We start from the raw sequence: 15,352 nt of genomic DNA, 5'->3' as shown, positions 1-15,352 counted from the left end.
TGTTGTTTCAGCAGACCTAATAAATATGAAGTGTTTGCATGCTGAAAACATTAATCCCTCTGCCGTGGTAGTTGTTGTTTGAGCGCTTTTTCATAAGTGGTAGACTAAAGAGACGTTATTGTTTGAGGTGAAGCATATAGGCCTAGAGAGACATTATTGTGTGAGAGTAGGCTAGCTACCAGCCCGACATAGCCTACATTTCCTCACGCATTGCATAGAATACATAAACAACTTCCAGAAATCTTGCCTGTGCTATAATACTCATGAACGGTCATCCGGGTACTTTGCTCTTAAATTTGCGTTACGCCCCTTTATGGGTGAAAACAAACCGAATGTCTCATTGACTTACATGCTACATCGGCTAACCTAAATGAACAGATTCCATGCTTCAGCCACGGCTGTTTGGCTATATTATTTGAACAGCCGGCAACACAACACGTTTTCGGCATGTTGCGCGTGAACAACGCTTGTCTACAGGTCCGTATCTTTCGTTTATTGAACCCCAACATTACCAATTGACTTGTATGGGTTGTTTTCCCCCATAAATGGGCGTAACGCACATGGAAAACGTCACGCCGTTCATGAGTATTGCAAAACATTCCGTGTTCCGGTTAGTTAGTCCTATGCATTTTGAAGATTGTCAAACTGAAACTGTCAATATCTACTCTCGCTGAATGTTTGTGTTGCAATCGCGCACATTTGCGATTCAGTGAGATATTCTCCTGTCCGACGGTAATAAACCTCGCGGTTGTCGCGCTTGACTTTTTTTTTTTGCAAACTGAATTCATGTCGAGTTGTAACTCATCTGGCATTCTAACTCTGAGAACAACTGTCAAATCGCCGTGTGCCAGTGCTGTAGGTTCTAGATGAGGGCTGCTGTGCCTACAACGCGCAGAGCCCCTCTCTTAAAGGAGTCGCTGCTCCTTTTAACAGTCAGTGGCAGGTTCTCTCTCTCTCTCTCTCTCTCTCTCTCTCTCTCTCTCTCTCTCTCTCTCTCTCTCTGCCCATTAGAAATGCTGAATTGTTGAGGTAATTTTGTTTAAATAGCCTAAATGTTTGATAGATTTATCTGTATTTGCCTCTACAACTTATAGCGCTGTTCATTTTGAAATTTCAGTATCTTATAACTGTAAATGCTTCCTAACATATTGGACACACTTTACACATATTGCTGTGATTTCTTCATCACCAAGTATCAACATGACCATTTTCTGAAGATGAGATGCATTTTGGAAAAAAAAGAGCTCTGGTCTATTGCGCCATCTGTCTTAAGAAACCCCAAGGTTTTTTCGGCATTATTTCGCTATCGTGCCTATTCTGAATGAGCCATTTTGATATAGATTAATCTAGATTAATCTAGATTAATTTCATAATTACAGTGAGATTAATCTAGATTAAAAAAATTAATCTATGCCCACCCCTAGTTATTTCTCATTGAGCTTTTGAAGTAGCAACTTCATGTTAACATATGTTAAACAGGAAAGAGAAACATTTCAGCAGTGGAAGAATTTTCATAGGTGTTATAGAAACAATTTTATGAGGATTTAAACAAAAATATGCACGTGCATAAATATGGGCACCCCGAAGAAGGTATACCATTAATAGCAATAGAGCGTAGTAGCAATAATAATAATAATAATAACAATAATAATAATAATAATAATAAAAGTAATAATAATAGTAATAATAATAATAATAATTTCTTAGTTGTATAAAGACCCTTTCATGGAACCCAAGGTCGCTTTACAAGGAGGGTGTAGGGCCAGGGGGCAGGGGTGGTAAGAGGCCATATGCTTCTGTGAAAAGACGAGATTTAAGGTTTAAACATAGCCAGTGTGAGGGCTTGGTTTATGTTGAGAGGTAGACTGTTCCATAGGGTGGGAGCCAGCAACACAGAAAGCTCTATCACCCATAGTATGAAGTCTGGTGGGGGGAATGACCAAGTTTGCCCTTTCCAGAGGACCTCAGCAACCTAGACTAGGATTTTGGATGGAGGTGTTCAGGGAGGTACTGCGGACCAAAAGCGTGGGCACTAAAGGGACCCTGAACTACTGTATCTCCTCAATCACATCTCAATGTATTTTTTTCTTAATTGCTGTATTATAGATATCAAAATATTGTGTTATTTGGCATGGTATTTGGAAACATTGACCTCAGTTTATCAACATACCTGGGTCATAAAGCAAATGTATTAACCTGTAGTAAAATGTTTTAGCATTGTTATTTGATGACACCCTAATAAGACATTTTATAGCCCTTTTATTTTTAACACACGACACATAGCACATCCTTAAACTGACTGAATTTTAATCATTTGGACACTCTGTTGTGTGTGTTCGGTTGTTATAAAATTAGACTGTAATATGTAATATGCTTAATGTTTATTAAAGAATGTCTATGTGGGCTCAGTATGGTGTCATGATATTGACTGAGATAATGTCAAAATGATGGCTTACACTGCATGCCTTGAAATTCTCATTATAACACAGAAAACAAAATTCTGAAATATTTTTTTTTAAAAATTCTCCTAACAGTGATATAGGTCATTTATCAGACAGTTGGCACTTGAGTGAACACAGCCATAAATGAATAAACAGGAGGCGGGGTACAGGCAGAAACACATCGTTTAATGTTGTAGCAACGTTGGGAAATTTACCAAGAATGACAAATTCATTGCATGCAACATTACACAGTAATTTCAGAATTCTCTGGTTCAAATACTTTTAGATCATTTTTTTCTAACATGATTACTTTATACAGTATGTATTTGTTTTGTGTACATACTGTACATGCACTGTATCTCTGTTTTTCTCAGTCTGGGTGTTTTCAAACACTTTATACAAGGGACTTAACTACTATGTTACATGATATCATTTTTTGTAGCTCTAATCAATTAGAGATAACAGGCGTAGTTACACAGGCGATAACTAACATGGCGTTAACAACAAGGATGCCTTGCCTTTTTGAGTTGAAAAACAGGCTGAATGAATCCTAGGGTAAGCACATATAACATGAAAATACTTTCCGCCACCACTTGTGCCTCTGTGCTAATGAATCTCTGAAAAACAATTAGTCCAAACAGTGGACCGTAGCACAGTGTCATGGCTGCCAGCATGAACGCGATCATGTGGAAGGCTCTGATCTTGGCCTGGCAGGCTGCCCTCCTTTCCCCAACAGCCTCTCCTGGGCCTGCCTGTCTCAGAGCCCTCAGGGTGTTGAAGGAGCAGAGCAACATCAGCAGAAAGAGGGGAAGACCAGTGATGCACCATAGCACAGTGGGCCGAGTTTTAGCAAATACAGGAAGAAAACAGAGACCAAAGACTGACACCCACACCACAAGAGATATGGCCACCTTGTATCTCTGGTGTTTGTACCTCTGGAAGAGTACAGGGTGGATCACGGCCAAATAGTGCTCCATACAGATACACGTCTGGAAGCAGGCACGAGTATTTCCCAACATACACAGGAAAAAGTCCGAAGCGCGTTTGAGAGCATTTATCTTCACATGAAAACTCAATGGCATGAGTAGAGCTCCGGTGTACGAAACGACCTCCGACACGGATAGCTGTAGCGTGAAGACATTGTTGGTGTTTCTGGCCCCTGAGGTTCTGATGGTGAACCAGATGACATAGACATGCATTGGCACATTGAAGAGGAAATTTAGGAGCATTCCAGTGTTAAAGACGATGTCTAGTAAGGGGTTGTCCGTGCTGTTCAATGTGGCGTCAGAGCCCATGGTGGATACATTTCCGTCTAGTGCCATAGCTCCATAGGCTTAAACCTAATTTATTTTAACCAGAAAATACAACATTATCACAGTAATCCTATTTACAAGCAGTTCAGTTGTTTAGTTCAGGTTCATCTGCTATGTACAACGTTCAGTTGTCAGAACCATTGTATGTTGTTCAGTAATATACTAGATTTTACTCAAAAGTAAATTAAAAAAAATGTCATGACCATACCATAGTATAGTACCAGGGTAGTGCATTCAAACCTTGGTCCATCAGTAGGTGATCTCACACATACTCTCAGCCCATCCAGCATCTTACGTTACATTGACCAACAGAAATGCCATGCAAAATCCATAGTGTGTTTTTGTTATCTGCATGCCATGTTTTGACAAATAGTGTTATTGGATGTCTGGTCATGTGTTGGGTTGGGTTGGGCTATGGGCTCTTCCTCATAATCAAATATAAACAAATCTTGACCAATTAGGTTGGATGCAGGTGGTCAAAGAACTCAAAATAGGGAAGAATGTGCACCTCTGCTTTTATTGATTTATCTGATTTCAGACTACAGGACAATTCAGTATAATAATGATAATGATCAGTTTACATCTACTTCATGCTTACTAGTACATACAAATCGCAATAATGATTATAGTGATGATGATTTTAATAATAATAATAATAATAATAATAATAATAATAATAATAATAACAACCAAATACATCAACTTTTATGATTATGATTATTGTGATGACGATGATGATGCTTATTATTATTGTGTGTTTTATAATAATAATAATCATGATGATGATGATAATAATAATAAGATCAGGGTCAGTTGTCCCAGGCCCGGGAGTGAGGTGGGGTTTGGGTGTTCGCATTACATTGTAAGTAACTTTGTTCTGGGCCCGGCCAAAGCTGTCAGCAACATCAGCAATAATATTATTATATACCGATAATGTTTTATGTAATAATAATAACAACAATAATTATCAATTATTATAAGTAATGTACCAATCAGGAGCATTTTAAGCATGAGAACTTTCCCATTCTCTGAAGATAGAGAAAGGGCTGTGTAAACCCAGTGAATATTGAAACAGGCAGGCAAATAGCGATGCTCAGCTTTAAATAAGGCTCAGGAAGGATGTGGTCGAGAGGCAACAGCAACAGCTGAGCCAAGTAGTTCATCCCAGTAGCCACCATTATCACCGTAATCACCCTAAAGGCCTTCGCCTTTGCCCGATTGGCACTCTCTCTGTCTGGCCTTCCCTCCCCTGGCCCGGGGTTGCGTAGAGCCCTGCGGATCACGAGGCAGCACCACATCTTCAAGGAGATCAGAATCATGTACAAGGACATGTAAAAGTAAAACATGTTCTTGAGCATCATTGAGGCAACACAAGATCCAAACACAATCAACCAGGCCACTATTGAACCTGCCAGCCGGTACCTGAAGGGCTTGTACTTGAGGAAGAGCACGGGGTGGATGACAGCTAAGTAGCAGTCCACACAGATGCCCGTCTGGAACAGGGGCCGACCCATTCCATTGAACCCGTCAAAGAACTCCAAAACATCAGCCAAAGTATAGGGGATGGCGTACAAGTCAAGTAGCAAGAGGGGACTCTTGAGGCAGAAGATAATCTCACATAACGCTAAGTTGAGGGTGAAGAACTCTGATGTCACACTGTTGTCCTTGATGATCTGGCAAAGGATGTAGATGTTGAGTGGCAGGCCGAGCAGAAAGTATGTGCTGTACGCGGTTGTAGATATCAGCCTTGTAGCATGAGCAATACTATCAGGGTACGTGTCATTAACTAGACTTCCATTCATGTCTACACAGAGGTTATGAGGGGGATGGTGACAGAGAGTAATCGTCACGTTATTTCCTTGATTGGATGAAAAAAGACAACAGGGATATATCAGGATAATTTACACGCTTATAGACAGTCCACTATGTGTGTCAGTATGGAAACATGTTGCAGTGTTATTCAACAGCTGATATGCATTGTAAGATACAGTAACTAATCGCTGTAATCGCTATATTAATAATAAGACCATTGCTCTTACCTTTTCTCTACGATCAGTGTGTCACACTTAAGACCAGCAGTTAAAATAGCCATTCATAAGCTTTGTCACAAGTCATGAAATGCTTCAAATTAGGCTTTCCTGAATTTGTTACTGCCCATCTGGCCATACTTTACATAAAAAGCTTGTTTATAGCTAGACATGATGTAATTCACGGAGTCTGAGATTTGCTTCAGCAGAGCCCATGCAAATGAAATGATCTAAAAATGTTCCCATCTTAACTGATATCAGTTTACAGATGTACATGGTCCGCATGGCTGGACATGGTTTAAAAAAGTATGTGTGCACTGACAAGTCTGCATATGGTGGTCTTTTTTCTCATGTACTGTATGTCCTTTCCTATATAAATGAATGTATTCTTATTGCACTTAAAGTAGGAAACAGCAAATTGCATACTGATCCAGAAATGCTCCTCATATTCCAAACACATTGCAGCATTGCCCTGCATACAGTAGCTAGTATCTGAGTGTCATTGTGAGATAATCCTGTTTTACATGACACTGAGCAGTCCCATTGAGCATTACCAAGTCTTGGTCTATGATGAATGTGAGTAATTACAAACAAGGTTATTGGTGAAATGCATTGACCACTGCAGGGTCTGTCTGAAATGCTCCCTTGCTAGAAGCTCGAAAACATTTACTTTCCTTGTGTTTATTGTATTAGCAATGAAGATTCATTCATGAGTTTAGGTGACTGAAAGGCCACTGAAATGTCTGCTTAGGTTTTATGAAGAAGCTGTGTATGTTTTCTTGCAAATGTACTCAGGTGGTCATTAAATCCTTATATTACGGGAGATGAAATTGGATACACATTCTGTATGTTCTGTTGTCAACTTTGCATAAATGATCAATTTGTATTTGTGTGTGTGTCTGTGTCTGTGTCTGTGTCTGTGTCTGTGTCTGTGTCTGTGTCTGTGTCTGTGTCTGTGTATATCCTTGTGTGTTTCCAGCCTGTGCCAATGGCCACTGGGGCCCCCACTGCAGTAACCAGTGCCAGTGCCAGAACGCGGCCCTTTGCAACCCCATCACAGGGGCCTGTGTCTGCTCCGACGGCTTCCAGGGCTGGCGCTGTGAGGACCCCTGCGACCTTGGTTACTATGGCAGCGGCTGTCAGCAGCCCTGCCAGTGCCTGAATGGAGCCACGTGCCACCACGAGACGGGAGAGTGCCTGTGCACACCCGGCTACACGGGGGAGTTGTACGTTTTATTTATGTATTTATTTATTTTACTTCATTATACCAGTCTACATGTAGTTCCATTAAAGCAGCACCAAGCAATTTTTTCAACCTTCATTGTTTTTCATTTATTCTTCTTGATTTCATTAGGGTAGTTGCCTTAAAGTACCATATTTTTTTCAACTATTTTTTATCATGGGATCATCAAATTTTAACATGATGAAAGACTCAATTTTGCCTACCCTCCATGTTTGTAACTACAGTAGTTTTGAAGGAGTAGGCCATACTTCTGAACTTCTGACAGACAACTCTTCCAAACATGTAGGCGTTATTGTTGGTGTTGCTGTTGTAAGACCAGCCGTTTTATCCACCAAGGAGACATTTGTATTACATTGCATTCAGTAGATATTTCATCCAAAGTACAAAGAGGTAATGAAACAATCATAAACCAATGAGATACGATGTGTGTGAGGGGCAATACAGAGTACAAAAGCATAGCAAGGTTATCCCAGTTGAGTGTGGTTATGAAGGAAACTTGTAAGCATCAGATAGGGGCCTAGTTGCCAGCAGTAAACATGGATAGCAGTGCTTTTAGCTAAGCTTTACTTATTCATAGTAACAAGGTTAGCCACAAAGCATTTTCACTGTGGACAAAAAACACTGTCCTTTAGACCATGTTATGATACATTGTGTCAATTAGACAGAAGGGCTTTGTGATGACAAAAATGAAGACTCTTCTATTCAGAGGAAACACAATGCTAAATGCTGTAGATGCAGGAAATAGAGTATGTTGTCTTTAACCTGTACTTGAGGTCTTTGGTATTCCTATATATGGACAAACCAATGCTGAAATGCAAGGATCTTTGGTATTCCTATAGCAACATATACGGTATGGGTCTGTGACGTTTCAGCAGTAGCACACGTCAGGGCGGCGCAACAATAGCCAGTCTCACTATTGTATGGATTTTTTGTTTGTATCTTTGTTTTTAGTGGACTCACTACATAAGAAGCGTATTCAGTATATCAAACACCTATTATACAGCTTCGACAACTTAAACAGCTTTCATATCCCGTGGGTGTCTCCTCTGTGTCATGCAGTTAAGATCAATCATAGCATGATACTACTCCAGACTACACTTAGAGTTACATGTGATCCTACAATGATGATTCTTTGCTAGGATGGTTTCGGGAAATGGTCCGTTCCACGGAATTAAGTGCGAAAAGACAAGCGCCTATTCACCCGCCTGAATCTCCACAGAGGAGTGTCCGCACAGATCTCGCACATATCTGCAGGCGGAGATACTGCCCAAGCTCTCAGTGGCGCCCCATACTCCCGAGCTCGAGAATGAATACTGCTTAGACATTTCTCGGCCGTGGCAGTACTTCAGCACCACGGCCAGCGATCTTGCCCAATAAGCTGCGTAATCCAACTATCTCAGCTTCTCGAGTGCAGTGGTCCGCATGGACCCAGTGAAGCCGTTTGATGATCGGTCCACCGCGTGAGAGCCGCACAATCACGAGAAGTCAGTTCTCCAGCGAGAAAGAAGATGTAGCCTATGCATACATGATTGATCCAAATTTCAAATAGTGAACTATGAAATGTTTTAATTGATTGACAGCACTACAGTATACATTACAATACCTTTATTTACTGGATAAGTCCCTGGAGCAATGTAGTAGTAGTAGTGGCTTCATTTTGTCCTAGTGTGGGAAACTGTTGTGTAGTAGCAGTACACCTCTCACACGCACAAAACATTGTAAAACATGTAAAAGTTAATTTAATAAAATAAATTTGGAACAAATTGTGGAGAAATAGAAGTATAAAAGATTTTTTAGGCATGTGACATATGGCTAGTATCTGTGTATCCTAGTTGAGTTTAACAGCAGAGGGTATGAATGAGTGCTTGTATCTATTGGTCCGTGCTAATGGATATTTAAAACGGTAACCAGAAGGCAAAAATTGGCTATAATTATCCAAAATAGATTCAGCCTCCCTGATTACCTGCTCTTCGTACAAAACGGCCATGCATATGTAGGGTAAGGTGCCTTGCTCAAGGGCACTTCAGCCATGGATGGTGTAGGGAGAGGTAAGGGTGGGATTTGAACCGGCAACCCTCTAATCTTATGACCACCTCCTTAACAGCCCTGGTCAATGACACATGTTTGTATGGTAGAGATACAGTATCTGATGATAGAGTATTCTTGCTCAACCATTTGAAATGCAAATTGCTTTCCCTATGTAACCACTAAAGCAATGCATTAGATCCTTTGCAATTCTTCATTGGGAATTTTGCTTGTGGATTTGGTTCCTCAGAATATCACTGCAGCACTAGCTTCAACATCTCATGCAATATCAAAAGCTCCTATTGCTGTATTGATTAAGATTTCAAATGTTCAAATCCTGAAAGCGCTTTTAAAGCTTTTGACTAACATAAAATATTCATCAGGGGCCTTTGGCAAGTGATTTCTGGATTACAAAGTAGACCCTACAAGGTGCAAAAAAAATTGTGTACATGTAATGAGGCCACAGGTGTTGATGCTGGTGTGATGTGTGTGTGTGTGTGTGTGTGTGTGTGTGTGTGTGTGTGTGTGTGTGTGTGTGTGTGTGTGTGTGTGTGTGTGTGTGTGTGTGTGTGTGTATGTGTGTGTGCGTGCGTGCGTGCGTGCGTGTGTTTGCATGGGTGCGTCTGATTTGTCACTGTAGCTGTGGCGAGGTATGTCCTGCTGGTAGCCATGGTGCCCTGTGTGAGCTGCGCTGCCCGTGCCAGAACGGAGGAGTGTGCCACCACATCACAGGCCTGTGCAGCTGCCCCGCAGGATGGATGGTGAAGTACCTTTTAACATACGCACACACACACACACACACAGAGGCAGGCAGGCAGGTACGCACGCACACACACACACACACACACACACACACACACACACACAAAGAGTAGTATACACTCTCTCACGTACACTACACACACAGACATACACACGTGGACATACACTACATCATGGTAGAAAATTGTGATTCTGGCCGCAACGATTAATAATCATAGCTGCTGTGATTTATAATAATCGTGCATCCCTACATCATGGTTTAGCCTAGTAGCCAGCCCCTGCTCTGTAACTGACCAATGCCGCCTCATGACCCCATGTCTTGTCCTGGCAGGGGGCGGTGTGTGCTCAGCCATGCCCAGCAGGCAGGTTTGGCATGAACTGCAGTCAGGAGTGCTCATGCCAGAACGGAGGAGTGTGCGACCATGTCACAGGCCGATGTGTGTGCGCCATGGGCTACAGTGGAGAAAGGTATGGTATTGGCACACACACAAACAGGCACGTGCGCACACACGCACGCATGCACACACACACATACACACACACGCACACACAGGAAGAGAGAGAGAGAGAAAGGAGAAACCAGTATGTAAACAGTATGTAACCAGTATGTAACCAATATGCATTGTCCTGTTTAAACAACCGACTACCTACTCACAGATACAGACACACCCATTCACAAAATAGATAGAAAAAGGAAGAATGCCAAAGAAAGAGAGGGGAAGAGATGGAAAGGGTTAAGGGTAGTCCCACATTTTGATGACTGTTAATAAAAAGATGGCCATAACTGGCTGAAGACTACTCAAAAATGTTCACGAAATTCATGAATATGGAAAAAAAAAACGCCATTTAACTGTAAGGTTCTTACACTGTCCAAATGGTTTTCTCTCTCTCACTCTGTCACACCCCATGCACGCACACACACACGCTCGCACACTCACACCCTCGTTCACATTCCGTGCCATTCTCTTCATTAATGATCAGCCGTGAGGTTATATAAGCTGAGTAGGACCATGCTGATAGGCTGCTATCTCCTCCGTCCGCCTCAGTCTCTCTGTCTTCCTCCCTCCCAGCACGACCGCTCACCCGCATCCCCCCTTTTTTATGGGATCATTTCCTAAATTGGTTCCATTCATTACATGGCGGACAGGTGAATTAGCATTAGCCTCGCTGAAGGCCTCGCATTTTCCCTCCGTCCGCTCCGTAGTAATAATGAGCCCCAGAGCCTGTAGATAAGCGTAAAAATCGAGGTAATTTAAGCATAATCCGTAAGCAGCACGTTGTGATCAACCTTATTGCACCATTTATCGATTCGCACACCTTAATGGTTTGTGGGTGTGTGGACATCCAGGGCCACTGCTGTAATGCCTTTCTACTCCTCAAGACCGTCTTGGAGTGTTTGCGCTCTCAATTTAAGCTCTGCGGTTGATCAATCAGTAATGTCAGTGCTTCCCTAACTTTTTACATCACATAGCCCTTCAAGCGTTTAATCTCCCGCCACATACCCCACTGTCTGAGTCTGTTGTCATCATCCCTCATCATCAAATACATGTTATGGGTTGGCTGCTGAATGATAGGTAGTCTTGTCTATGTTTGCCTAAAAGGCAATATTCCAACCCAAAAGCTACCAATAAGTGTACCTAAACATCCGAAAGCATCACTGAAAGTAACTAGAATGTATTCTCGCAGAAAATGCTAAAAGTGGGCTTGCCTTTTGGGCCTGAGGTAAGCCGTTTTAGTTAAAAAAAACATACATTCCAATCTATGGTGTACATATTAGCCATGATGAGTATACAGTGTAAAACTGATAAAAGTAAAACCAAGTCCCAAGTCAACTGTGAAATGCTGTATGGAAAAATATGTATATCATCATTTAGATATTGATATAGATATAACATAGTGTAGTTTGTTCTTAGTATCCAGTGCATCTTAACCATGAGTCTACAGTATAACAGTTACGTATATCACACCAAGTCCCAAGTCAGGTCCATGTGACCATCTATGTATGCCCTGTGCCATGCCAGGTGTCAAGAGGAATGCCCAGTGGGAACCTATGGGGCCCTGTGTGCAGAGCAATGTGACTGCCAGAACGGCGCCAAGTGTGACCACATCACCGGGTCGTGCCAGTGTGACGCCGGCTTCACGGGTCCCGCGTGCCAGGACAGTCTCTGCCCCCCAGGGATCTATGGCCTTGTGTGTGACAAGTACTGTCCATGTGACACCAACAACACACTCAGGTATGGACATGGACATTGTCATGGACTTTGCATCTGCTGTCTATTTTTTAGCCTATTTATTGAAGCTTGCCTTACATAAACTGAACGCCCAAAATAATCAAGGAGGACGATAAATCAGTTTTTTTATATTATGATATAAAATATCACATATGAAATTATATTTTTGTGGGGGGCACTGGGGTGAAGCACGCTAAGCCCCCCACATTTGGGTTTACATTGCCCACGGTTCGAGTCCGGCTGGGGTCATTTCCCGGCCCTGCCCCATCTCTCTCTCCCAACCATTTCCTGTCTACTCTCACACTGTCCTAGAATAATAAAGGCCAAAAAGCCCCAAAAAACAATACTATTGTTATATATAATTATATTGTAATTTTAAATTAAAATAATTATAACTATAATATTATAATTATACATATTTAGATAATAATGATGTGATAACATATCGCAATATCAGATTTTAACATTTTGTTATTAGATTTTGTCGTGAGTCACTGTCACGAAGAGTAATCAAATAATAATAGTAAAAAACATATCTTTGTTGGCGGAGGTAATTATTACCCAATAGTATTACCCAATATACTTAAATTTAATGAGTTTTGTGCACTTGTTCTGTTTGTCCCAGTTGCCATCCCCTCTCAGGTGAGTGCACCTGCATGTCTGGGTGGGCGGGTCTTTACTGCAACGACACCTGCCCGGCGGGTTACTATGGCGATGCATGCATGGAGCCCTGCCTTTGTGAAAACAGAGGGGAGTGTGACGGTATCACTGGAGAGTGTACATGTGCACCTGGCTTCATGGTAAGCTTACACGCACACACACGCACACGCACGCACACATATACATACACACGCACGCACTATATAAGCAAAAATACACACATATTTTATTGATTTAAAACACATTTCCCATTCATGCTTGCACACATCGTTGTGTATGATGAAAATGTGCTGTGTGTGTGTGTGTGTGTGTGTGTGTGTGTGTGTGTGTGTGTGTGTGTGTGTGTGTGTGTGTGTGTGTGTGTGCATGTACGCCAATGCTTCTTCTAGGGGGAGAACTGCTCTCTGAGCTGTCCTGCAGGCTTCTATGGGTTAAACTGCTCCTCCAACTGCACCTGTCAGAATGAAATCTCCTGTTCTCCCATCGACGGCTCCTGCCTTTGCAAAGAAGGTAATGTTCTTCTCCCCCATCGTTCCCTCCCTTCTCTCGCTCCCTTCATCCCTCTCTGTCCATCTGCGTAGGTTTCCAATTTACATTTCAATGCTAATTTTGACCACGTGTGCACCAATGGTGCAAAAAAACCTGTTACATTCACATAAAATCTTTGAAGTCAAATAAAGTAATTTTCCAGACATTCCTGGATGATCTCCTGCGTAACACAATGTGTCTGGGGTTGCTGGAAGCTGGGCTGTTATAACGAATCATCTTTTTAAACCTTCATCCATTAACAGCTCTTTGCTTCATTAGGAAAGTATTTTTTAATTTACATAAAATATCTGCTGATAACGTACACAGTCTGCCATTTCCTTTCATATGTTTTTTATTGTAAATGCACATCAGATATGCAAGTAAGTTTGATATCAACTTTGGTATTGTTCATTTAAGTCCTTTGCATTTCTTCCACCTCTCATCCTTTATCTCTTCCATCTCTTCCATTTCTCTCTCTCTCTCTCTCTCTCTCTCTCTCTCTCTCTCTCTCTCTCTCTCTCTCTCTCTCTCTCCCTTTCTCTCTCTTCCCAGTCGATGGCCTTCTTCTGTTATTTTAATCAGAATATCTGATAAGATCGCCGATAGTTATGTTGGTGTACACTCTGCACACAGCCGGATGAGTCAGTTGTATTGAAATAGGATGAGATGCCTGTATCTTTAAATGGCCCTGCCACATCTGAGGGCCACAGTGCAGCCTTCATGCTTCTGCCATCTCCCTGCTCCCCTCTCTGAATATTACTGAATACATTAAAACTACAAAAAAGATGAGAGTTGAGATGTAAATCAGCAGTGGTGGAAAGTTCCACTCTTTTTAAAGTGTCTTTCGCTCTCTTGCTCCCTCCCTCCGACTTTCTGTTGGTTACTGTCTGTCTCTCTGTCCTTCCCTCTCTCATGGTCTGTGTCTCTCTCTCTTTGCCTATCTCCATCACTCCCTGGTGTCCCCCTTGACTCTGTCCCTCACTCTTCTGCTATCGGGCTGTAGCCAGATCCTCCATGTTTAAATATTTACATGGCCATACATCTCAGAGAGGATTATGGGTAATTAGGGACCAGTAGTTGGTGCGAAGATGTGGCTCTCATGGTTTTCACTCTGTCCTTCTACTGCACTCTTCACTCTCTCTGTCTTTATCCCTCTCTGTCTCTCTAGCACACGCACATTCTTCGCTTCTCTTTACTCTCTCCCTTCCTCTCGCTCTCTTACCATCTCTTCTCTCCCTCGCAATAGGTTTTCTTCCTTCTTCTATGTCTTCAAATGTGTGTGTTTTGGTCTCTTAAGCGACCAAGAGGGAATAAGAAACTCATTTTAAAAAGCGGCATCATTAACAAGATTACAGCAGATATGATAGTCTACATGAGGAAATTCATGCTCTACTCTATTATTGTAGTAATTCCTAATTTTTGAAATTAAGTATTTTAAAAGAACTCTCACTAAACGAATTACAGTGTTTTTTGTCAACTTGTAACATAGTTACCACCCTCCCGGGACAATAATTTTAGAAGAGTGTAGTTGTGCTCTATGAACAATAATGGGCGTTATTAAGGTGGATAAGGCAACCGAAGGCGCACAGTAAACTAGTGTAGTGTGTCTTAGACCTGTTTGTCACTTGTGCACCAGGTTGGCAGGGGGTGGACTGTTCCTTTCCGTGTTCCAGTGGTACATGGGGCTTCGGTTGCAATCAGAGCTGCATGTGTGTAAATGAGGCCGCATGCCACCCTGCCAACGGCTCATGCATCTGCACAGCTGGATGGACCGGCGACACGTGTGACACCGTATGCCCTGTGAGTTCTCAACATAGTCCCCTCTGCAGACACAGGAGTGCTGACACACGAATGCGCACAAAGACACACACACACACACACACACACACACACACACACACACACACACACACATTATTGTATGATGATGTTCTTATTTTATTTATTCATGATGTGTTTTTATCTTTTTTATAACTATATTTATGGTCATTTTAACCTTTTATTGACCACTGCACTTTATGTCTGTCCTGTGGTATCTGTTGTTGCTGTCTATGCTTATGACTTGCTGCACACCTAATCGCCCCTTCTGGGGACAATAAAGTTGAAAAGTTGAAGTTGAAGT

General features: G+C 41.9%; 1 protein-coding gene across 1 annotated transcript in view; it reads left to right on the top strand.

Moving 5' to 3' along the window:
- Window positions 1–15,352, top strand: part of LOC134439186 (multiple epidermal growth factor-like domains protein 10) — a 118,026-nt gene that overhangs the window by 85,034 nt on the left and 17,640 nt on the right. The window contains exons 4-10 of the mRNA XM_063189071.1: window positions 6,761–7,007; window positions 9,690–9,810; window positions 10,143–10,279; window positions 11,833–12,045; window positions 12,668–12,842; window positions 13,092–13,212; window positions 14,867–15,030. Of these exons, the coding sequence (XP_063045141.1) occupies window positions 6,761–7,007; window positions 9,690–9,810; window positions 10,143–10,279; window positions 11,833–12,045; window positions 12,668–12,842; window positions 13,092–13,212; window positions 14,867–15,030 (1,178 nt within the window). The remainder of the gene's footprint in view (window positions 1–6,760; window positions 7,008–9,689; window positions 9,811–10,142; window positions 10,280–11,832; window positions 12,046–12,667; window positions 12,843–13,091; window positions 13,213–14,866; window positions 15,031–15,352) is intronic.

Source organism: Engraulis encrasicolus, chromosome 22 (genome assembly GCF_034702125.1).
Source record: "Engraulis encrasicolus isolate BLACKSEA-1 chromosome 22, IST_EnEncr_1.0, whole genome shotgun sequence".
In the NCBI taxonomy this organism is placed as follows: Eukaryota; Metazoa; Chordata; class Actinopteri; order Clupeiformes; family Engraulidae; genus Engraulis; species Engraulis encrasicolus.
Note: the sequence above shows the minus strand (reverse complement) of the source record. Positions and strands in the feature narration are given on the sequence as shown.